The sequence below is a fragment of the Arachis hypogaea genome, chromosome 18 (assembly GCF_003086295.3).
Source record: "Arachis hypogaea cultivar Tifrunner chromosome 18, arahy.Tifrunner.gnm2.J5K5, whole genome shotgun sequence".
NCBI classification, from domain to species: Eukaryota; Viridiplantae; Streptophyta; class Magnoliopsida; order Fabales; family Fabaceae; genus Arachis; species Arachis hypogaea.
This window is the reverse complement of record NC_092053.1, coordinates 129,283,909-129,309,273: the sequence shown is the minus strand read 5'-3', so window position 1 is coordinate 129,309,273 and position 25,365 is coordinate 129,283,909. Positions and strand designations below refer to the sequence as shown.

The window sequence follows — 25,365 nt, the reverse complement described above, 5'->3', positions numbered from 1 at the left end:
CAGTGGATCAATAAACCCAAAACCATCTTGAGTAACAAGATTAAATGCTTCCACACAATCCGTCTCACAAACAACATCTCGTTGACCCACATCCCAAGCTAAGAGATATCCTCTCCAAATAGCAAATAATTCTCCTTGAAGAATACTATTACTCTTAATCATTCCCAAACACCCCCTTTGCCAGCTCCCATTACAATCTCTAATAACACAAGCAAAACCAACACTATCACCCGAACCAAAATAACTAGCATCACAATTAATCTTAAAAGTACCAATAGATGGGGGATTCCAAAAACTATTTAGAGTAGAGGGAAGGGACATACGTTGTAATTCAAAAATATTCCTAAGCTCCTTTTCTGAAGTTAATGCCAGACAAATCACTTTTTTCGGAGGCCAAGTTTCATGGGATTAAAGATGTCATTATTCCTTGCTCGCCATATCCACCAAAGTCCCGAAAAGAACTTGAATGGATGCTCTCTGCTGTGATACAAGAACCAGTTCTTCAAATCCAAAGGATGACAAGAAATATCCAACCTATGCCAGACAAGCTGAGCTTTTGGACAATCCGAATACAATGTAAAACTGATTCTTGGCTAGAAAGACATCTTGGACACCTATCCGATGACGACATCCCTCTTCTAAAGCGAAAACTTGCAATAGGAAGAGCCTCCTTAAGACACAACCAAGCCAAAAACTTATGCTTTTCCGGAACAAGCTGACGCCAAAGCCAAAGCCAATTCTCCCGCTCCTCCCAACCAAACAGCTGCTTACACAACCACAAGTAACCATTACGTGAGTCATAGACTTTGGCAGCAGACCCACTCCAATACCAACCCACTTCCGGACCTGCTTGTTCATCTGGATTGTAAGAGAGAATATGATCTTTCAGATTTTAAGATAAAGGAGAATAAAGAGTATCCAAATGCCACCTACCAACCGACCAAATATCCTGTATCTGGATATTCGAATCAGAAATGTGAACATAATCCATCTCATTAGATAACCGTCCTTCTCTCCTCCAGCTAGAAAACCAAAAATTCTGGTTTAAATCTCCAATACACCAAGCAAACCCATCCTTCAACACTTCCCAAGCCTTGCAAAGACACCTCCAAATGGGAGAGTCCTTGTTCTTAGGATAACTAAAATAGTCATATAGAGATGATCGGTATTTGGCATCTAACAATTGGACCCATAGCTTGTTTGGCTGCTGGAAAAAAGTCCAAACTAGCTTCCCAAGAAGAGCAATATTTACACAATAAGGATCTCTAATTCCCAAACCTCCATATTTTTTTGGAGTAACCAGTACCTTCCAACTAACAAGATTCAATCCTCTTCCATCAACTTGTCCTTTCCAAAGAAAATTCCTCATCATAGACTCCAATTTACTAATGATTCCTTTGGGAAAAATAGAGACCTGCATCTGGTACGTGGGAATAGCAGCGGCAACAGAATTAACCAAGCAGAGCCTACCAGCCCGATTGAGTAAACTTCCTTTCCAGCTTGCTAGCCTACTCCGAATCTTATCCAGGACACCATTGAAAGCTGAACGAGTCACCCTAGAATGGCTAAGGGTAACTCCAAGATACTTGCCCAAGTCTTGGACAAATCTAATAGAGGATACCCCAGTGAAAACCTCTTTCCTTGTTGCAGAGACATTCTTGGAGCAAAGCGCTTTAGACTTCTCCACATTAATCTTCATCCCAGATGTTTTGCAAAAAGTCTCTAAAACCAACATCACATTTTGTACTTGTCTCTTTGTAGCTTTACAGAACAGAAGCAAGTCATCCGCAAACATTAAGTGGGATATTCTTGGTCCCCCTCTAGAAATAGCAACCGGCTCCCACAAGCCCAAATCAATCTGATGACTAATAAAGCATGCCAATCGCTCCATACACAACACAAAAAGATAGGGTGACATAGGGTCTCCTTGTCTAAGACCTCGGCTAGGAGTAAAGCCATTCAGACGACTCCCATTCCAAAGAATAGATAAGGAAGAAGCAGTGACACAATTCATAATCAAACTAAGTGTAGGAATAGGAAAACCAAAGCTTTTAAGGGTATGAGCTAAAAACCTCCAGTCAACTCTGTCATACGCTTTCTCCAGATCAATCTTAAAGGCCAGTGTGCCTTTCTTTGATTTAGTCTTCTTCATAAAGTGGAGGACTTCTTGAGCAATAATGATGTTGTCAGGAGTTCCTCGTCCCGGAATAAATCCTCCTTGAAGCGGGCCAACAATCTCCGCAAGATGAGGACGAAGCCTATTAACAAAGACCTTCGTGATGATCTTGTAAACTACATTGCAGAGACTAATCGGCCTGAAATCTTTCATAGATACCGGTGATTCAACCTTTGGAATGAGAACCAGTAAAGTCTCCAACATTCTCGGATCAAGAGGAACACCGGAGAATGCCTGCTTAACCATCTTCCAAACATCAAGACCAATGATATCCCAATATTCTTTGAAGAAGAAAGCTTGAAACCCATCAGGACCCGGAGCTTTAAAAGAGTTCATGTGAAAAACAGCTGCTTTGACTTCCTCCATAGTAACTGGTGCCGTAAGGTTATTGCAAGCTTCCTCATTCAGAGAAGGAAGAGGCACATCACCAAGGCAACCCAAATCAACATCATCCAAATGACAGAATAAGCTTTTATAGAAAGACTCTGCTTCTTGACTCAGAACCTCTGGATCAGTTTCCCACACTCCATCCTTGAGAAAAAGGCCATGAATCTTATTATGCTTCCTTCGGGCAAGAGTTTGAATATGAAAGAATCTTGTATTCCTATCCCCGAACCTTACCCACTGCTCTCTGGACTTTTGGAACCATAGGAGCTCTTCTTGCACTAGAGTATTATTATAATCATCAAGCAATTGTTGCTCTTTCTGACGCAAATAAATACTATCCACCACTTCCAAACGCTTTTGTAAATAATTAATCTGCTGTTCTAATTCACATTTCTTAACAAAAATGTTACCAAATACCTTCGAGTTAAACTCTAGTGAATTCTTCTGTACTTCCGAAAGCTTGCCATGAATTCCTCTATTACCAGACCACCATGACTGGCTCACAATATCCCTGTACCCAGGATGAGTAGCCCAAGCAGCAACAAATCGGAAAGGTCGATTCCCTTTAGGCTGAGGACGACCTTTACAACGCACCAGAATAGGGCAATGATCAGACTGAAGCCTATTTAAAACTTCTGCATAAGCCTCTGGAAAGATAGATAACCAACTACTATTTATACAGACTCGATCAAGCTTTTTTGCCGCGTCAACATAATTTTTCACCCTCCTGTACCAAGAAAATCGCCTCCCAATAGTCTTCAGATCAAACAAACCACTATCCCCTAATGAAGTAGCAAACATGTCGGCTCTTTGATGAGAAAATTGACAGCCCTTAGATTCATGAGAAAATTTGACTTCATTAAAATCACCAAGAATAATCCAAGGTCCTTGAAAAACCATGGATTGTGCAACAAGATAATCCCAAAGGAGAACCCTTTTATTAAATTGAGGACTGCCATAAATACCACTACACCTCCAAGTTAAATTATCAAAGTGAACCTCAACAGTAACACCCTGATCAAAAGCATCAATGAACTTACAACAAACACCCTTCATAGAGGATAGAAACCAAATACCTCCTTTATGCCCCTCTGCTTCTACTATACCAACAGAGTGATATCCCAACCTTTCCCAAAATAATTTTAAATGCTGAAAAGGGGAGTGAGTTTCAACCACAATAAAGAAAACAGGTCTAAATTTCCTAACAAGTTCCTTACAATGCACCCGAGCTAACTTATTAGAAGCACCCCTAATATTCCAAACAATCATATTTAAACTATCCATAAATAATAGGGACAGAATAAATAAGAACATAAACTCTAAAAAAAATCACCAACCTCAATAGGTGGTTTGTCCTGCGGTACTGGCACACTCTGATCCTTAATAATTGCCACCTTCGGACCTCCTGACACTGCACCTGACATGCTTCCATCTACTAAGGTTTCCTCCGTTGTGCCACCATTTTTATCAACTGGCGAGTTCTGCAAAGAGGAAGGCCGAGGACGCTTCCGTAGAGAAATTTCACGACGTGCAGGAGTTCTGCGCAATGGAGATGGCGCAATTTCATGTTTTTCTCGCTTCCCCATCCTAATGCCAATTGATTTGCCTCCATCACCATGCAAATTGGGCCTTGGAACCCTTCTCGAACCAAACCTGTGCTGCTTTCCATCTTGGTCTTTCAAACCTGATGACTGGCCCATTGTAAATTTTCCTTTACGCAGCACTTGTTGCCAGCCCTCTCCATCATCCATGCATGCCTCATTAACATGACCATCAGGCACGTGAGGAGCCAATGATTCCGTAACTACATCCTTCCCTTTAACAACTCCTAATTTCTCACCTAAATTACGAGGATTCTCACCCAAATCACGAGCTTCTGATTCAGCCTCTTGTTGAATCTCATGATTGTTATGTGGCACTAGTGTCGGGGCTTCATTATTTTTTTCATCACCAAAGGAATTTCCATTTCCTTCCAAGGACTCCTTCTCCATGCACAACAATTTATCATGCCCATACCGTGCACAAGTAGCACAAATCAACTGTAAACTCTCGTACTCCACTTCATAAGTCACACCCTCCACTATAATATGTTTGATTACAGGCAACTCAAGATTAATTTGAACACAAGCTCGGGCATATTTTCCTCTTTCTGCAAGCTTAGTAGCCAAATCTACTTTCACCGGAATCCCTATTGCAGAAGCAATTCGCAGCATTGCTTGTTCCTGATAGCACCAAATTGGAAGTCCCGAGACTCGAATCCATACCAGCGTTGATCCAAAGGATTTTTCGCATGACCTAAAATCCACATCCCATGGCTTTACTGCAACATAGTGACCGTCTATCAAATATAATATAATATATAATATATAAAAATCATTAAAATATAATATATAAAACCTATTTGGAGAACAAATATCTAATCTCTTATTATTTTTGTTATATTTTTATATATTTTGAGAGTCTATTATCATCTATATCTTTCAAAATACAAATTTTGTAGAGTACCATTTCCCTTTCTCTTTTGTGAGAAAGAATGAAAGATTTTCACAGATGTTTTTTTTAACTGGATTTTCAGTTTTTATTGGTATACAGTTTTTTTTTTTTTTTGCATGGATTATAACCCTTGAATAGAACCAAATATAGCCCATTCTCTTTACCCAATACTAGGGTTACACATGGGCTATGTTTATCTACATGCAAACCCAATCCATTTTTTAACAGATTTCTTTTCAAAATCCAAATCCAACTCTAAAAATAATTTAGGAAAAAAAAAAGATCAAGTCAAACTGAATGGACCAAATTTCTGTGTAAGTTTATATTTCAATATTTTATAAAAGAAAATTTTAAATTTCAGTAATTTTAATCATTAATCTTGATCATATATATATATATATATATATATATTATGATTAAAATTAACAACTAAAATTATTAAAACATCAGTATTTTTTATATATTTAAAATTCTTCTTGTATTATATATGTAGCAAAGTATTGTCATCTAATATTATTTCAGATATTTTAAAACATTTTAAATGATACGTATCATTATAGATTATAATACTATAGAAAAGGTTTTAAATATACCGATACACTGGTATTTCAGTAATTTTTAATCGTTGATCTTAATTATATATATTATATATATTTTTTATAATTAAAATTAACGGTTAAAAATTATTGAAACACTAGTATACACTTAAAATTTTCCTATACTATATAGGTGAATAAGTTTTTTCAATCAATTGATTAAAAGAACCTAAAAATACATTTTGTTTGGCATTTTTCCCTCTTCTTCCTCTTCTTTTTCTTCTTTATGTTATTCGACTTTTTCTTTCCTCTTCTTTCTTCTCCTTACTTCTTCGTTGTTCTCCTTTTTTTTTCTCTCTTGGTTGCTTCCTTTTTTTCTTCTCTTCTTCTTTATGCATTTTTATCCTTCTTTTCTCACTCTTTTTTTTTAAGTATTTTTTGACAATTTTGTGTTATTCTTAAAAAAATTATATGACTTTAAAGAAATTTATATTTTATTTTTCTGTTGATTTTAAGAAATTTTTGTATTTATTTTCACAAGATTCTGTGTTGATTTATAAATTATTAATATTTAAAGAAAGGAACATGTAGTTTTTTTTTTTTTTTTGAAAACTTGATTAAAAACTTAGTTGCAAGCAAAAACACTTATTCCCCTAACATTTCTCGCTCCTAGAATATATATATATATAGTAACTAACTAATTTAATATCTTATGTTTTCATGCTTGCTCATACTAAAAGTTGAAATAGAAAATAAACCGAAAGGCAAGTGTAATTAAATACAATATGAAAAAAAATATTTGGAATATATATTTCCTAACAAAATTTATCTGGTCTCTTTGCTCTTTTCATCTATCACACTTGCTAGCTACTATGTTTTATAGATATATAACTATTGTAATTACAAAATTTAAAAAGTAGTTTAATAGTATGTATGAATAATAAGTATACTAAATAATTAATTATGAATACTTATCCTAATTAAAGACAGATAAAAATAAAAATATGAATTCCTTTTAAAAAAAGTAAATTTTTTGTTGCCCACAGTATCCCCCAACCGGCCAACCCGATAGGTCAAGGACTAATACGTCGCGAATCTGAGCTTCATTTAAGGGTCTGCCGTTGGCCAATGAGTTGCTGCATGCACAAGGCGGGATTTGAAACCCCGATACTTGCTTAAGCAAACGAGTGAGCTGACCACTCGACCAACCTAAGTTGGTTTTAAAAAAAAAAGTAAATTAATTATCATAATTTTATAATATTTTATAAAACTGTTGTCTATCATTATTAAAAAATAAAAATGAGAAAACATGAATCATAATAATATAGTAAGAGAATATTTATTAGCCAACGAGCTATAACTCAAATGACATAGTCTTCCCATACTCATCTAGAGGTCGCGGATTCAAGTCTCCCTATTTTTGAAAAAAAAATATTTAATAATAATAATAATAATAATAATAATAATAAGTGAAGAACAATAAAGTCTGAATAATGAAATAATATGTAAAATAGCTAGATTATCATCAATTCAACATAAAGTAAAAAAACGGCTAGGATTTTTTGTCACAACTAAACTATTCTTCATTTAAGAGGATGCAAATAATATACAAATTGAAGTTTTTAAATATTTTAATTTTTTAGTGAGATATATATTCATCCTCTTTAACAAAACAAATAAACCCCATCAATCCTTAAAAAAATGTATTTACCTGTATGAATTAATATCTCAATTATATATACTTTAGAAATATTATATTATTATAGTAAAATTGGAGTATTTGAAAGAATTATTCTGATCTCTCTTGTAATCTCTTTCATAAATTTCAATTTTATAAAAATAATTCCAGAATGATTAGGAGGGAGAATTAAACCTAATAATGAAGCTTGCATTTTGTGCAGTAAATATATTAGAGCGGTTTGAGTAGAAAACCTGAAATAAAAATAAAAGAACATGGACATTTGAGGAGTCCCAGAGAGCATATTATAAAAGATATTGGAGGCCTAAAAAGTAAAAGAAAAGAGAAACTTTTGTCATTTTGATGGCGTCACTCACAATATCTTTCTACCAACTCACGTGCATGCAACCAAAAATAAATAAATTTACAACACATATATACGTATTTAATCCAACGTTAATTATAAATATAATTAATTTGTAATTAGATATTAGACAAATCTCAAAACATCTATAAAAAAAAAAAAATACTAGCTGCTATGCATATATAAGAAAACTATATATATTAATTCATATACACCAAATGCATATTGAATATTTTAAAATTTATTATTAAGAACTACATGCCCATGCATGCACTGATGCACAAGTACACGTACCTAGTAAAAACACAAAAGCTTAGATTGTGTTTTATAATATAATATATAATTAAATGTTTTAATCTGTTGATATGTACGTATAGTGTATCTAAATTTTTTTGAAAAAAGAAAAGGAAAAGAAAAAGTAGAAAGCATGATTATGTATACGTTGGGAGTTTATGGGGTTTGGTCATGATAGGGTCATGCATGGAAGCATTTCCCAATGAGAGAATCGAATTAGTACTCTTTCACTTCACCTTTCTTTTTGCTTTCACAGCCTTCTTTACCATTCCCCAAGAAAAATGGCGAGTCATTTCTTTTACTCCCTGCAAGACTTTACCTTAGGTAAACTCATTATTATTTTTTTTATTATTAATACATACTATGTCAAAATTTATTTTTTTTAAAAATATCTAAATGTATTTTATTTGAGTTTAATTTTAATACAATGGCAGTGTAAAATATTTTATATAATCGCCTAATTATATTCGTTTCTTAAATAACTAATTAACTATTCACATAATAATTAACGTAAAAAATAATTTTTTTATTAATTTAATATTATATAATTGAATAAACTTATAAAATTATTTTACATTTCATAATACATATTTGAATTCATCTTATTTTGCCTGATAGATTAATTAGCATTATATATATTATGAAAAATAATTTTTATTAAGAGCTTCAGCAGTGAATGGTACAATTATTTTTTGACATAATTTTTCACAAATTTCTTAATCCTTGAATTTATGTATAAATTTTTTTTCAAATTCTAACTTGTTTTTCTTTAGTTAATCTTATTTGAGATCTAAAGTGTGGTAGACTATACAAAATATCAACAAAAAGTATTTTTCAAATTTTAAATTTCTAAATAAAATTTATGCAAAACTGAACTCACTTTAGTTGAGTTGCTGCCACAAATAGGATTTTGATTTTTGAGATTTTTACATACTCACCCACTTTATTACTAAGGCTTATTTACTTTTACCTCTTCTCTATCTGTCTATCTACCTAGCTCTCTCTTTTTCGTTTCTTTAGTTTCTCATGTTTCTCCTAGAGGGAGAGAGACTTGGAAAATCCAAATTACTATGATATAATAAAATGCTAAATATTATCAGTAATAATACTACATGTATAAATATTGTTTAACCAAATTTAACCAAGTTAGTACAAGTCTAATAAAACAAAAATTGTGCATGCGTCATTCTTTTTATTTCTCCGCATTTTTTAGGATAAAAATTTTTGTTGAATAACACAAAAGCTTATTAATATAGCAAAAAAAAATTATCCATAATAGATAAATTTTTACACAGCACAAATTTATTGATATAGCATAAAAATTTACACAGAACGTAAATTTTTGTTGCGAATATATTTTTTTAGTTTGGTGAGTCAATTGTGGTCCTAGAAAATTTTCTATGTTGTGTATCGAAAATTTCTTATTGTGCATACAAATTTTTGTAATATGCACCAAAATTTCTCTATTTTGTTAACAGAGATTAAAATTTTAATAATATTTTATTCTTAAAATACCTTCACTTAAAATTGATAATTCTCAATAGCTTCTCTTGTAAACAGAACAAATTGAGATTAGGAAAGAGAGAGAACAAATTGGGGTTAGAAAAAATAAAGGAAGATGAAAAAGAAAGAATAACATTACAAGAGAGACATCAGATAGTGACGATTTTCAACCGTCGCAAAATAACGTACCAACAGTTTTAAAAGCGTTGCAATTTAGGGCACGGGTATGTGATTTTGCGGTGGTTTACAAAAATAGCTGGCATAATCGGTGGTTTATAAGCCCTAATGGTAGCCAAAGCCTCATTAACACATTGATCTTTGTCTCCACTAGTTACCTGCGGTAAAACTTAGTCATGATGAGCAACTGATAGAAACTAATTTGTAAAAAATATATATATATTTTTACTATAATGAATATAGTCAAAAATTGACCTTAGTTGGTCAAAACGAGGCCAATAACATTAAACTATATTTGTTACTTTTAAAAGAAAACTAGCTTAAAGAAAATAAAGACAAAATTTATATACTAAAAAGTGTATATTCATTTAATTTATAGAACAAAATAATAGATAAATTTATTTGTACTAGTGGAGAAAGAAAAACCTTAAATTAGCCGATATAAAACTTTTAAAATACATAATTATCATAATAACATAAATAAAATTATACTACTTCCAATGACAGATATTAAATTATACTCCTCCTGCACCATTCTCAAATTCATTTCTTACATGCATATAGCTCTCATAGATTTGCAAAAAGAATAGTTAATAAGAAATATCATAGTGTCATGCAAGCAGGGACGGACATAAGGGGCGAGTGGCGGCCTCGGCCCCCAACTTTTTTTAATAGTAATAAGTTATTATGAATAATTTAATTTTTTTTAAAAATATTTAGTATTTAGTCTAATATAAATAAAAGTTCAATCTAATTTAAATATTAATAATTTTTAATATCTAAAAAATAAGTAACAATATTAAAAAAATTTGAAAAAGATATTATTACTAATATTTTTTAATTAAATAAAAATTTTTAAATCTCATAAAGTGAATTTTTTTTCTTTTTGTGGTCATTTTTTTTTATTCGTTTGATATTAATTCTCTCTGTTTCAACTGCTACAATTAAGAGATCTTTTTCAACTATGAATATTGTGAAAAATAACTTAGAAATAAAATAAAAGATAAATTTCTTGCTGATTGTCTTTTAATTATATTGAAAAGAAAATTATTGAAAATTGACACAAATTATATTATCGGTGAATTTTATGATATGAAGAATCGACTAATTCGTTAATAAAAAGTATACACATATTTTTTTTACTTTAAAATATATTCTCTATCCGTATATTTTTTATAATACATCTTATATTATATAATTTTTTTGCATAATTTTTAATATTATATGTGTTATTAGCCCCTCCATAATATCATTTCTGGATCCGTCCCTGCATGCAAGATATATATGTATAGCATATAAAAGTTAATTAATAAAAAAACTGCTCTTAATAATGTGTTCTGATCAAAGTTCTAGCAGTTAACGAAAGATTAATGGCTGTAATTAAAGATAAAGTCACCTTATTATTAACATCGCTTTTTGTTATACGATGATGCAAGGATGAGATTAATAGCAACATGACTAAGTAAGAAACAACTCAAGGGTACACACTCGCACAGGGACCATAAATTTCCTTAGGACTGAAAGGAGGTGTGGATCGGACAATAATCTTAGCGGTTTTGAAACGAATTATATATTTCGATAACTAGGTGATGTAAAATTTTAAAAGAAAAGTATAGGTATTATTATACTATCTGCCAACTTATTGTCAACAATAATTAATTATTATATTTTAAACACATGTATAAGGAGACACATCCAGAAAATATATATATAAAGACACTTTCATTAGACACAGTCATAAATAAGACATTTTTGTTAGACACATCTACAAAGACACTTTTGTTAAACACAATCATAAACAAGAGTTGGCAGAAGTTGACAAAAATATTGTTGGTAACGTAACGAGATTGAATTTTAAAATATCAACTAGAAACTATATAACATAGTTCAATAAATATTATTTATGCTAATTTCAGCAGAGTTTCATTTTATATCCATTACAACACCTATAAACAAAAACAAAATATTATTAACACTGCAATGCATCACTTCAATATTAACAGAGTAAAAAAAATATCATATTAAGCATAATAGTGGATGAACTAAGCATAATCAATTTTTTGATAAACTCATAAACACACCATCAATAGAACCATTCAACATACACTAATTGAAAAACAATCGAATTAAAACTTTAAAAGAGTTAAAATCACACAACTACTCATTAAATCCATGAAATAAAAAGTTGAACTCCTCCTCTTTTAACTGAGAAAAATTAGCAAACAGTTTGTATGCATATTTCATAAAAACACCAAAATACACAACATTAGCTTTTTTTTTACTAATAATAATATATTTTTATAGGTTAAGCCAACATCACTAAATATATAAGGATTTATCTATCTTGTATTAGCACTACAAAGAAAACGGAAAATAGTGGCGGTTCTTGGAGTGATTTGCGGCAGTTTTGAGCCGCCGCGAAATGGAATTCCAGCGGTTTGTTAAGCGTCGCCTATTAGGAGGTAGTTATATGATTTGCGGCGATTCTCAGGAACCGCTGGCACAACCGCCGCAAAACCCAGAATTAGCGTTGCAATGTTTAGCGGCGGTTTGAAACCGCCGCGATCTAGACAACAGTGATCCACACGAAATGTTCGGCGGTTTGAAATCGCCGCTGTTTAATGGCCACGGTTTTGTTAAAATTTAATTACCGGCGGTTTGAAAACGTTGCTGTTTAACAGCCAATGTTTTTTGAAATGTAACTGGCGGCGGTTTAAAACCGCTACTATCTCCTAACCTGAATTTTCAAATTTCTAACGGCTAGTTCGCAACCGCCACTATTTTCTGGTTGAATGGCCGCAAAAATAATGTATTGTACACTGGCAATCCACTCTATTTTTTATTTTAATGTACATTTTTTCCCTTTTTTTTTAATCCTTCTTAATATTAGTAGGTTAAATTATTTTATATCCCGAAAAATAAATTGCAAGGTAAACGACAATAGCAAAACCATTAATTTAATTAATATAATTATCCGAATATCAACAAAGTGTACTCCTTACTAAGAGTTGCATAATCAACAACATAAAAGTGTATAACTGAAAGAAGAAAAGGTTCCATAATCCTAAGATCTACTTTCTATTCTGTCCCTCCAACGCACTCATCCATGCGGTAACATCTGATGGCAGCTTCCTACTTTGCCCTTGAAGTAGACATATCAAAGCACTCTCCATTGCCTGCATCCTGACCTTCCCAACTACTACTTTATCCTCCACTGCCTGTCTTTTTGTCTTTTCGACTGCTACTTCATCATTCACTGCCTTCCTTTTCAATTTCTCTGCTGCCAACTCTGGTTGTAGTTCAAGCAGCACCCTTTGGGTCTCCTCCCTTTCAAAACCATTGCTCGGCTGATGGGAATTCATACCGAAGACTTGATTAGAAGTCGGCCCCAACCCCATGCCACGCACCCTACCCGGGTGCTCCTTTCCGAGAGCTTGAGCAAGCGAATCCTAGAGGATTCATCATGTTGCTCAATAGCCTCAATTCTTTCCTACACACATAGATAAGCAATTATAAGCATTTATTAGCTAGTCGCTAACCACACAGACTTCCAATAAAATTTTAAAAACTAAAACATAGGAGAAACTACTTCCCGATTTTCAACACATTACTTACTCCAATAGCCCGAGCTGCATCATGGACATAGGAGCCGTTAGCTCTTTTGTGCGTTAAGAGATACAACTCTCCTCTACTAATGCTCCTCCCTTGTCATTCCGAATGTACCAATAATGATGACAAAGTGAATAAGTAGAGGAAGAGATAGTTCGAAAACATTCTCAAAATTAGATTACCTCTTCTTCTCCGAGTCTTGCCAAGCTTTTCGATCCGCCGGTGTGGATGTAAAGCTGTTTTGATCAATTCTCAACATTTTTCTTACACTTTTCCTGTTATGCCATCAAATTAAGAGTTACTAGACACTAGTTTTGACTAACTCAATGTGACATAAATGGATTTTTTCTATTATGAAACAAAACTATATTACCTGTGTCTCTTCGCTATTGCGATAATCGAGAAACCATCTCCAATAGTCTGCAGTAATTCCATCTGGGCGGTTTTCAATATTTTCTTCAAGTGAAAGTTGTGGGTCATAGCAGTGATGGTATAATCTGTTCCTCGTTTCCTTCCAAGTCCTTCCTAGCATTTTGAATATTATACGCTTGATAATTCCTCTACTATCTTCTTCAAAATGAAACATTTCCTGCAACATTAAAATTAAGTTGTCAGTAGTGTTCAAATTATGAGTTTGGAATGGTACAAAAAATTGAAAATAACATTTTACCTTTACACATTTTACACATTTTATAGAGTACATATTAAGATTACAAAAAAAATAAAATTATTAAAAATATAAAAAAATTTAAGTTTTTAATAATGTATTTATTTTATATTTATTGAACAAAAATATTTAAAATTTTTTACGAACGATAAATTTATCATGTACTTAAAAAATACATGTTAGCTAAATCTAATATATAATATAATATTTGATTATACAAATTTTTATATTTTTATTTATTTTTTATAAAATTTTTAGATCCGCCACGAGAATAATTTCAAGAATCACTTTAACTTAACCCTTAATATCCACATGTTTTCCCCCTCTTTCTCATTCATATCCTAAGGCTTATTTATTTACTTTTACCCTTTCTCTATCTATCACTTCTTTCTTTCTTTAATTTGTCACAAAGAGGGTGAGAGAATATGCTACGATAATGAGGAAGGAAAAGAACATGACAGACAAAAAGCCATAGAAGTGTAACGATAGATGGTGGAAAAAAAAGAAAGGAAAGCGAAAAAGAAAAATAAAAAAGATGGTCAAGATTTTTGAAACCTCGAAGACTTAATTCTCTTTCATCATCATCATCATCATCAACTTCGACTACTTATCTTTATCGAAACTCTACCAAGTTTTTCGTAATAGTGCCTCCTCTTTGAGAATCGTTATACTATATGATTTTTAATTATTATTTTTAATTATTTGAAACGAAGGACGTTCCTTGAAGTAATAATGCCCATGCAACTTTTGCTTTAACTTCGCCTGCTACTGCCTCTTGGGCCTAATGCACATTACAATAATTTTAATTTTAATTTTAATTTAATTTAATTACTATATATCCCACTAGATTTTCTTCACCTTCTGACATGCACGAGTGACCCTGTATATATATATTTTTTATTACTATATATTATCATATAGGAAGAGTTTTAAATGTGCCGGAAATATCGATGTTTCAGTTGTTTTAACCGTTGATCTGAATTATAAAAAATATATAAAATATATATTAATTAAAATCAAACGGTTAAAACAACTGGAATACCGATATTCTTCAACACACTTAAAATTTTTTCTATCATATATATAAAGATTTAGATTTAGATGAATGCCCCCAACCCAAATCCTATCGCTATTAGTACCTTAGCTTGATGAATTGAATAGAGTGTTTTTAGAGTATTATTTTTTATATTTTTAAGAATTAAATTGATTTAAAATTAAAATTTACATTAGAGTTGATTTATGAAATAAAATTAATATCACTTTAGAAATATGATATTATTTTGATAAAAAATTAATAAAATTTTGCTACTTATATAATTATGTTGGTGAAATAACTAAAAATAATATAAAATTTTAATTAAACTAATATTAAACATTGGAAAAGTAAATTTCTTTTTTAGTTTCAAATTATTATATTTATGACATAAGGTCCATAAATATTCTTGTAGAGTCTAAAATAAAATGAAATTAGAACTAATATTAAAGATGTTATTAGTATTCTTGTTTATTATTTGATGAGCATAAATATTAAACAATCTTTAACATAAATAAATTTTACTAATTAACGTGTGTAAATTTTAAAAAATATAAATATAAACTATATTAGTTTATGTGTATAAATTTTAATAAATAATATAAATATAAATTATATATTTTTATGTATTAAATCTCTATAAATATATATATAAATTATTATTAACTAAATATTAATTATAAATAATAATTTTTGTGCCATATTACATTGCTATCGTTAAAATATAAGCTAAGGTTGAGATAAAGGTGTTATTCGTGTGTTGAAAACAGTAGTTCTACTTCAAAATATGATGAATTGCTAGTAATTATTGGGGCCTCTTTAAAGCGTAGGGTTAGTGCTTTAAAATTTATATTCAATGATTTATCATGGTATGTTGGAAAATGGACACACATCTCAAGTTCATTTATTAAAAGGATAAATCTTAAACTAATCTCAACAATTTAAGGATCTTGTCCTTTGTAGTTTTAGCCCTAGAATGTTTCTGTAATCAACTCTAAACCTAAATTCTAAACACTGAAATTAATTGTATAAATTAAAATAATTTTTAAAATTTTAATTATATTAATTTTGTCAATTAAATTAACAAAAATATATCATATTAATCTTACAGCTTTTTTTTCATATCAAGTGACTTATCATGTTATTAAGAATTAATGTAATATATTTTTAATAATATAAAAAACGTAATTAGTACAATTTAAATATGAAAAACTATTTTAGTAGATACGGCCAAATTTAGGAACTATTTTAGAATTTAACTCTCATACATTATATAATTAATGAAAAAAGATTTCAAATATTTGGGAATAAATGGGTTTTAATTTTCCAAACCCTAATGGAATACCCATTTTTAGTCTTAATATACTTTTACTTATTGCCCAAAAAAAAGATATTAGTCATATTGGTTTAATTAAATCGTACAATAAAATATTAAATTGGTCTATACAATAAAATATTAAAATATAATGGTTTAATTGACGAAATTCATCGTACATAAAAAGTTATTCAATGATGTAAGTCAACAAAATTTACACATAGATTGTAAGGTATCTAATGTTATGAATCATCTGATCTCTTGGAAGTAATTTATATAAATAATTTTATATTATTAATATTTAGGCTCAATATTTTTCTAAAGAACACTAACATGTCTGATATGATATCACATATATATCTGCTATATATATTATATTACTTTGACTTATAACTCAGAGAATTTTAAGTCCAACCCGTCCCTAAGTACAAGAAAGGAATATTCAAAATTGAAAAGCAGCACCAATTTTTACCATATAGTTTGTTACGAACTCCTTATAAAATTGAAAGTTCAATTGAGACATATATATATATATATATATATATATATATAGTGGGAATATAAGATAAATGGGGCACTATATGGGGTCAGCAATGTCGGATCTTATGGTCTTTAATTCCTTGGAGTGTGAGGAATATTCATTTTGTCTGCTGACCAACAATGAATTCCGTTCCTTCTTATCCAATCTTCTCAATGATCAATAACATGAACTAATATTATTATTTTTTTATTAATTTCCAATCTAATCTAAATATAATTAAGCTATTTTTTAATACATCGTTAATAGAGTATGAGTCTAAGGTAAAAGTGTGCAAGAAATAGATTATCAAGAAGCCTCAAGAAGTGTATGTAGTGTTGTGACTCTTATTAGTCATTCAATCTGTTATTCTGTTTGGCAATTCTATTATTGTCCCTAGAAGTATACATACATACATATACTACTACATTGTATAAGAACAAGAAAAAGAAAAAGAAATATATAGTGTATATAGTAGCTAGGCTAGTAAGCTTTTGCATGAATAGTGATTCAATGTTGCACCTATTATCTAGTTTGGAGGTTGGGGATTTGATGAAGTTGGCAAGCAATGCAATCAGATTACAACAGATAAAGAGAAGCTTTGTAGAAAAAAGAGAAAGTAGATAACAGACAAGCCAGCATTGTCAACAGTTGCAAACGAGTAAATATTATTATTTTTTTGTCAATACTTAGTATAATAATTTAATTAAATCTATATTTATAGAGTTTTACACACAAAAAAATAATTTGTACCTATATTTATTTGAATTTGCATATATAAATTAATATAATTCGCACTTATATTTTTCAGAGTCTGTACACATAAATTAATAAAATTTATTTGTTAAAGACAATTTAATACTAAAAATTGCTTGCTCTAAGAATTTTTCGTCGTAAATAATACGTTATTAACTCAAGTATAACTCTTAAGGGTTTAATTAGGGCACATATTAAGATAATTATTTAAAATTGTTTATATAAAAAAAATACAAAATTTAAATTTTTAATGTATGTGTGATGCATTTAATAAAATATTAAAATACAAAGATAGAGATATTATAATAGCAGTGAAAACCTTGATGAAAACAAGCAGAATAACAATGATATTTGATGAACAGTTTTTAGCATATGGACTACTAAATTTGCTATGATTCTTTCCCCGCCACTTTAACTACAAATGAGGGTCCAAATTAATATATATCCGCAGTCAAAAAGCTATCATTTATGGACTACAAGATTTTAAAGATATGGCATGGCATTGTGGTGTTTAGAGGTTACAACGCAGGCTAATTTTTACTTTATGTGGGGACAAAATAGTGCAGCTAGCTTGACAAAGTTGAACAAATTACTACACTTAATTTCCACAACATAACCCATTTATTTTAGCATTATGTTTTTTATTTCTTTTATTTTAAAATAAAGGGTTAACCAACAACACCATTATTAAGATGTTAAATGTAGAAAGCTTGTATTTGGAAAACAAAAAATTCTTAATTTCCAATTTATTATGTAAAAATGTATAAAATTTATTAGTCAAAATTTTCAAAATAGATAATATTATTAACTAGTGTTTTTTGGGCATTTATTAGCAAAATCTTTACAATAAATAGTATGTATGAATTTATATAAGATAAATTAATAGATTTAAAAATTCATTTATCTAACAATTTATTATTATTATTATTATTATTATTATTATTATTATTATTATTATTATTATTATTATTATTATTATATATTAATTAGCTAGTGATACAAAAGAGTGCAAATATATATATATATACATAGAAGATGTTTGTAATTCAAAAATGTTATTTGTATACTAAAATCAGTCAGTAATATACTTATATATAAATATATATATCGTTTAATTTATTTTTAATATATATTTATATTCTAACATATATTTTATTTAAATTTGCTGAATGATTTTGGTATACACATATTTATAAGGAGGCCACTCATATAAACATGCTTAAAACGTCTTTTTTTAAAGATGTCTTTATGTTGTGTTTTAATTGGTTTTGGTATAATTTATTCGGTATTCCTCATCACATATTATTAAATTCCTCAAAAGATTTTCTTTCCAAAAACAATAAAAAATATTTAATTTGGACTAAAACAAAAAAAAGTAATAGATTAACTATTAGATTTTTTTTTAAAAGATTATTTACATAAAAAAATATATCACATTCATCAAAAAAAAAAAAAAATATATATATATATATATATATATATATATATATATATATATATATAAAAGCTCTTAAAAAATTTTATAAATAAAAAAATAATTAATTTTTATTCGTATAATATATAAAATAATTACTATATTATTATTATATTATAGATTAAAATTTACTAATTTAAATTTTGTTTTTATTTTTAATATAAGCATTAGAAATAAATAATTTTTTTATAACAAGATATATTGTAATAAAATATATATAATATCAATTAGTTTTTAAAAAATTTTGAAAAGATGGTTTTTTCTAATAAAGTGTTATTAAAAAATTAACATTATAAAAACTAATTTCAACCAATATGATATAATATGATATAATAGGTTATTAAATATATTTAATACAAAACATTGAATATAAATTTTTATTGAGTTTAAATTTTAAATAATTTTTAATTAAATTTCGAATATTTTTATTTTAAAGAGTTAGAATATTTTAACATTATTTTTTTCGTATCTTTTTAATTGAGTCTTTGATTTTTTAAATTATAAACCTTATTTATAATTAAGAGTAATGTTTTAACACCACCAATTAGTCACACATATAAAAATACAAGAACAATTCTATTGTCATAATTATAATCTAACTTTATAAGTAATACAATACAATGAAACTATATATAAGTAATATAACTAAATTTTATCTACATCTATAGTCACATTTCATAAATAATATAATTAAATTATATTTATGTTTATAATTAAAATATGAATAAAAATACAAAAAAGTATTAGGATGATTAATTTTTTTCATTCATAATTTTTTATTATTTTTGTTGTGAAAAATTTAATTATTTTAATAATTAATTATTTTTTAAAAAAAGATAATTGAATAACACAAAAAATCTTATTAAGAGTAATTTATTTATATATGATTAAAAAATAATTGAATAATTATATACGGTAAAAAATTAATATTATTAAAAAATAAAAATAAAATTTATTTTAAAATTAAAAATAAAGTTTATTTAAAAATAAAATTAAAAAATCATGGTTTTTTTTCTTTTTTCCAAAATTTATCTACGAGTAATTCTATAAATATTTTATGATGAATAAACATATTAAACTTGTACTAAAATTTATTCTAATAAAATTTATTTTTATTCTACTAAACGTTAAATAAGTTATTGAAAAGAATTTTGTTTCCTCCATTAGAGAAGAATGATAAACTTCCATACTTCTATTATGTTATGGCAATAATTTGGCCTGTTATTTTTTAATGTGCATAATAATAATAATAATAATAATAATAATAATAATAATAATAATAATAATAATAATAATAATAATAATAAACAAGTATATCACAGTAAAAAAGAAAGCACGTCACCAAATAATTTATCATCCGAATTATATATGAATCAAATTGATAATATGAGAGCTAACACTACAAAAATAGACAACAAAGTTAGAGACTTACAAAACCTTTCTTAAGATCATAGAAAAAAAAACGTTTATATTTGTGTGATATACAAAGCAATTATCATATTATTATTATTATTATTATTATTATTATTATTATTATTATTATTATTATTATTATTATATATATATATATATATATATATATATATATATATATATGAGCAAAAAAAGTCAAACTGTATGTTTTAAAGTAAAATTTTTTTAATATTTGATTAAATGTTCTTGTATTTAGTACTTTTTTTTTGCACTTCCTCTTAGTTAAAAATATAATCATTATAATTTTTTAGTTATTATTGCTAGGGGTGTTTACAGATGGGATATGGCTGAAATTTCGATCCAATCCGCACTAAACTCATTAGATCAAATTCGATATTCGCACTTTTTATGTTTGGATCAGATATCAAATATATCTATAAAATAAAAAATATAAAAAAAAATTATTTTTATAAAAAAAAAGTCAATAATTTTTTTTGTTTACTTTTTTAAACATATTTACTTCTATCCGATTAGAGTGTGGATCCGATTCGATCCAATCCGATCATCTTACAGATCAGATCATATTCTCAAATTACAGATCAGATACGGATAAATACTGTGGATTTATATGGATATGATCTAATCTATGAACACCCCTAACTATTACTATAGGTTCATTGTTGCAAAAGAATGTTTCTTTTATTATAAATTATTATTAGATTTTAATTACCATTAAAACAACTAAATGGTCAACTTAATTACCATTATTATATCCATAGTTGTAAAAATCGAACTGGATCGGTTGGTTCGACCAGAAAACTAGTGAACCGGACTAGAACTGGATTATAGTCCAGTTCGGTTTACTCTTTGGACCGTTTAAGGAATAAAATCGGTGTGAACTGGTAAGAACCGGTGCAAACCGGTCTAACCAAACTGGTCTGCTTGAAAAAAATTTTAAAATGTCTCCACAAGGTCTTGAACCAAGAACCTTGGAGCAAAAGTAACTTCTACTTGCCACTTAGCCATTGCACTTCTAAGTATTATATTTGACAAATACTAATTATATAGTATACATAAATATCTAATTTAATTTAATTTTTGTTTTTTCTATTTTTAAAATTAATTATATTTTAATTATATACCATTATTAATATAAATATAAATTTCACTAAAAATTTATTAATTTACTTGATCTATTTTATTGCTAGTATTGTGATTAAGGTTATTTGTTTTGATGTTAGTGTTAAAATCTACTGATATTATAGTTAGATGATAGGTTTTGTGAATTAATTATTTTTTTATTATGTCAAAATAAGATACTATTGTAGTATTAAAATTTTATGGTTTTTTTTATATTAGTTATTTTTAGAAGTTGAGACTTGATTCTTCATAAAATGTTAGTGAAGATATGTATTTCAAATTTTAATTTTAAGTTTTTAACTATTTTATATTTTATATTTACGTGAGACCAGTTTTATCGGTTCAACCAGTGATTTATCAGTTGAACCAATAAACCAGTGAACCAATAGCTTGATCGGTTCGATCACTGGTTCAGTTCTAACAATTATATTTCAGTCTAATTTCAAAAATTTCGATTTACTCAATTTAATAGTTATGACTCACAATTGATTCCTAATCAAGCAACAACAAATTATGTCTCCCAATTGGTTCCTAATCAGTTCTAACAATTATGTCTCCCAACTAATTAATAGTTATGACTCACATTGGTTCCTAATCTCATTTTTGTCACTGTCTCACAAAATCGTTAACGACATGCTGAAATGGACTAACGACTGCTACATTATATATTCTAGCGACTATTTGATGTGACAATTGAAATTTTTTTACCTTATTTTTTATTTTCAACTAAACACTTAAAACCCTAATATGAGTCACGGATACCTAAGTTAAAAAATCAAACTAAGTAAATTGAAACTTTAAAAATCAAATTAAAGCTCGAATATAACTTCAAAACAGAACTTTAACTTATGTAGTGCTTAATTTAAATAAAAATCAAATAAATCAAAATTCAACATAATTTTTATCGATGTTTTTAAATTCGAAATTTCTATACCAAAATTAACTAGGATTTTTCTTTAAATTAAAAATTTAATGAAATAGTGACTTTAATTATCTTAACCAATGTCCTAATTAATTGCTTTTATGTCTTAAAAAAATCGTATATGAGAAGAAAATAATTAATTTGTCTACTTTAATAAATAGTTATTTTACTAAAATGAGAAACTATTTTTTTTTAATTTTTAAGAACTAATTAATATTATATATATTTTGTTACACTACATTTAATTATAAAAATTTTATTTATTTCTAATACTTATATTAAAAATAAAATAAAATTAAATTAGTGAATCTTAATCTATAATATAATAATAATATAGTAATTATTTTATATATTGTACGAATATAAATTAATTATTTTTTTATTTATAAAAATTTTTAAACGCTTGAGCTTGTTATTTATATATATATATATATATATATATATATATATATATATATATATTTATAAATGTGATATATTTTTTATGTAAATAATCTTTTAAAAAAATCTAATAGTTAATCTATTACTTTTTTTTGTTTTAGTCCAAATTAAATATTTTTTAGTGTTTTTAGAAAGAAAATCTTTTGAGGAATTTAATAATATGTGATGAGGAACACCGAATAAATTATACAGAAACCAATTAAAACACAATATAAAAACATCTTTAAAAAAAGACGTTTTAGGCGTGTTTATCTGAATGGCCTCCTATTTATAATTAACTAGTGATGGTTGTACTTGGTAACATTGAGAACCCTAAAAGATGGCAATTTACCGCAAACTTTAATTAATATTCATTTATTTCTTTAATATATATACTTGGTGTTGTATGGGATTGGGATCACATTTGGGAAATTCCTTTTACCCCTTTTCTAAATTTAGTTTTCGATGATTTTTAATTTTATTCTTTATTAAAAGGAACTAGCAGTCATCACTGCCTAGTTAGCTAGTTTTCTCTCTCTGTCTCTGTCTCTCTCTTAGTATAAAAGAAACCTCAACCTCTGAACTCAGCACCCGACAATCGCACATTAGCATTTCAAACTGTTCAACATTCACTCTCCAAAACTAGGTGAATATATATATTATTATCCCTTCTTCATTCATTTATAATTTTCTCATGCATACATAATACTTACCTTCCAATGCATATATATATTTATGTGGAATTTGAACTCAAAAACTAACATGTGGAATTTGGAAATTTTGCTTTGTGAAGAGAAAAAATGAGTAGGCCAGGAGATTGGAACTGCAGGACATGCAACCACCTCAACTTCCAAAGAAGGGAATCATGCCAACGGTGCGGCGAGCCCAGGGGCGTCGGCGCCGGTGCCGGTGGAGACTATGGTGGAGCCTTTGGTGGTAGAGGCTCCTCCTCTTTCGGCTTCACCACCGGCCCCGATGTTCGCCCTGGAGACTGGTACTGCACCGTTGGCAATTGTGGAGCCCACAACTTCGCAAGCCGGTCTAGCTGCTTCAAGTGTGGTGCTCCCAAGGAGGACTCCTCCGCCGCCGGATTTGACGCCGACATTCCTCGAACTAGAGGCTATAGCTTTGCCGGCACCACTGCTGCTCGCCCTGCTTGGAAATCCGGCGACTGGATATGTACCAGGTATATATAAAGACAATTCCGTTACGTTACCAACAGTATCTGTCAACTTCTGCCAATTCTTATTTATAATTGTGTTTAATGGAAGTGTCTTTGTAGATGTGTCTAATAAAAATGTCTTTTTTATAACTGTGTTTAATAAAAGTGTCTTTATAGATATATTTTTTAGATGTGTCTCTTTATATATATGTTTAAAATATAATAATTAATTATTATTATCAATAAGTTGACAGATAACATATTAATAATTATATCTTTAACATATATTTATCCTTTAATTTGTCCTAACTATAACCTTATTTTTCCAAAATTAGACATGGGATATGATTTTATTTATATCCTATAATATCTAGTTTTAATTTTTAGGGGAAAAAATATTTCTAACATATAGAGAATAATATTACAAAATGTTTAGTAATTAAATAAATATATTTTATATTTAAGATGGTACTTGGAATAATGCAAAAATCCAGTATTTATAAAATGAACACTTTTAAAGTTTGGTAATATTAAATGAAACAGTAATTAAGTATAAATTGGGCAGGTCTGGATGCAATGAGCATAACTTTGCAAATAGAATGGAATGCTATCGATGCAATGCACCAAGGGACTCTTCTAGTTCTAGGCCTCCCTATTCATCCTAGACTATACCTTCTCCATCTGGTAATTATTAATTATCTAACTTTTTTTTTTTACTTTTTAATGCAATTAATTAGATAATCATATGTTAATTATTCATGTTGGATTTCAGTAGTAATAAGTATAGTGAAGTCTCAAATTTTCACTTTAGGAATGGATCAAATAAGAAATATTCTATTGCATAAAAATATATTATAAATTCATTAGCTTAAAGTTTTTTTTTTTATCAAGATATATAATAAATATATTATACCTAATTAATAACATGCATTAATATAATCCTTGTATTTTTTTTTCAGGCTTGCTGTGGAAGAAGAGAATTGATGAGAAGCAATCCCTATTCGCTCTTAATAGTAGTGATAGTTTTTTTTTTTTTTTTTCTTCCTCACCATCCAGATATATATCTATTTTTGCTTCTTTGATTTTCTCCATTTAGGAAGCTTTAATTATATATTATTATTAGGTGAATTATTATGATTTTGAGTTCTTATTTGGTACTGATAATGACTAGCTAATTTCTTAGTTTAATATTGTACTCTTTATTATTAATTTTTTTATTTTGATTTTGTTTTGTTTTTAAATATCTACAATTTAAATATATCAATTATCATTGTCACTACTGTGTTTTGAAGAAAAGAGATGGATAGCTATATAACTTCAACTCTTAAC

The 25,365-nt window shown here is 28.4% G+C and overlaps 1 protein-coding gene across 1 annotated transcript; it reads left to right on the top strand.

The window, feature by feature from the left end:
- Nucleotides 1-23,388: 23,388 nt before the first annotated feature.
- LOC112773006 (RNA-binding protein involved in heterochromatin assembly dri1) lies at nt 23,389-25,315 on the top strand. The gene is made up of 4 exons (XM_025818046.3): nt 23,389-23,520; nt 23,668-24,060; nt 24,602-24,720; nt 24,996-25,315. The coding sequence occupies exons 2-3, from the start codon at nt 23,675-23,677 to the stop codon at nt 24,699-24,701; spliced, it is 486 nt and encodes a 161-aa protein (XP_025673831.1). The 5' UTR covers nt 23,389-23,520; nt 23,668-23,674; the 3' UTR covers nt 24,702-24,720; nt 24,996-25,315.
- Nucleotides 25,316-25,365: the final 50 nt, after the last annotated feature.

What these genes read in the sequence shown, in the direction of transcription:
- LOC112773006 (XM_025818046.3), top strand. Translation starts at nt 23,675, where the DNA reads ATGAGTAGGCCAGGAGATTGGAACTGCAGGACATGCAACCACCTCAAC. An exon ending in GGCGACTGGATATGTACCAG is followed by an intron (nt 24,061 to 24,601) that starts GTATATATAAAG and finishes TAAATTGGGCAG; the next exon opens with GTCTGGATGCAATGAGCATA.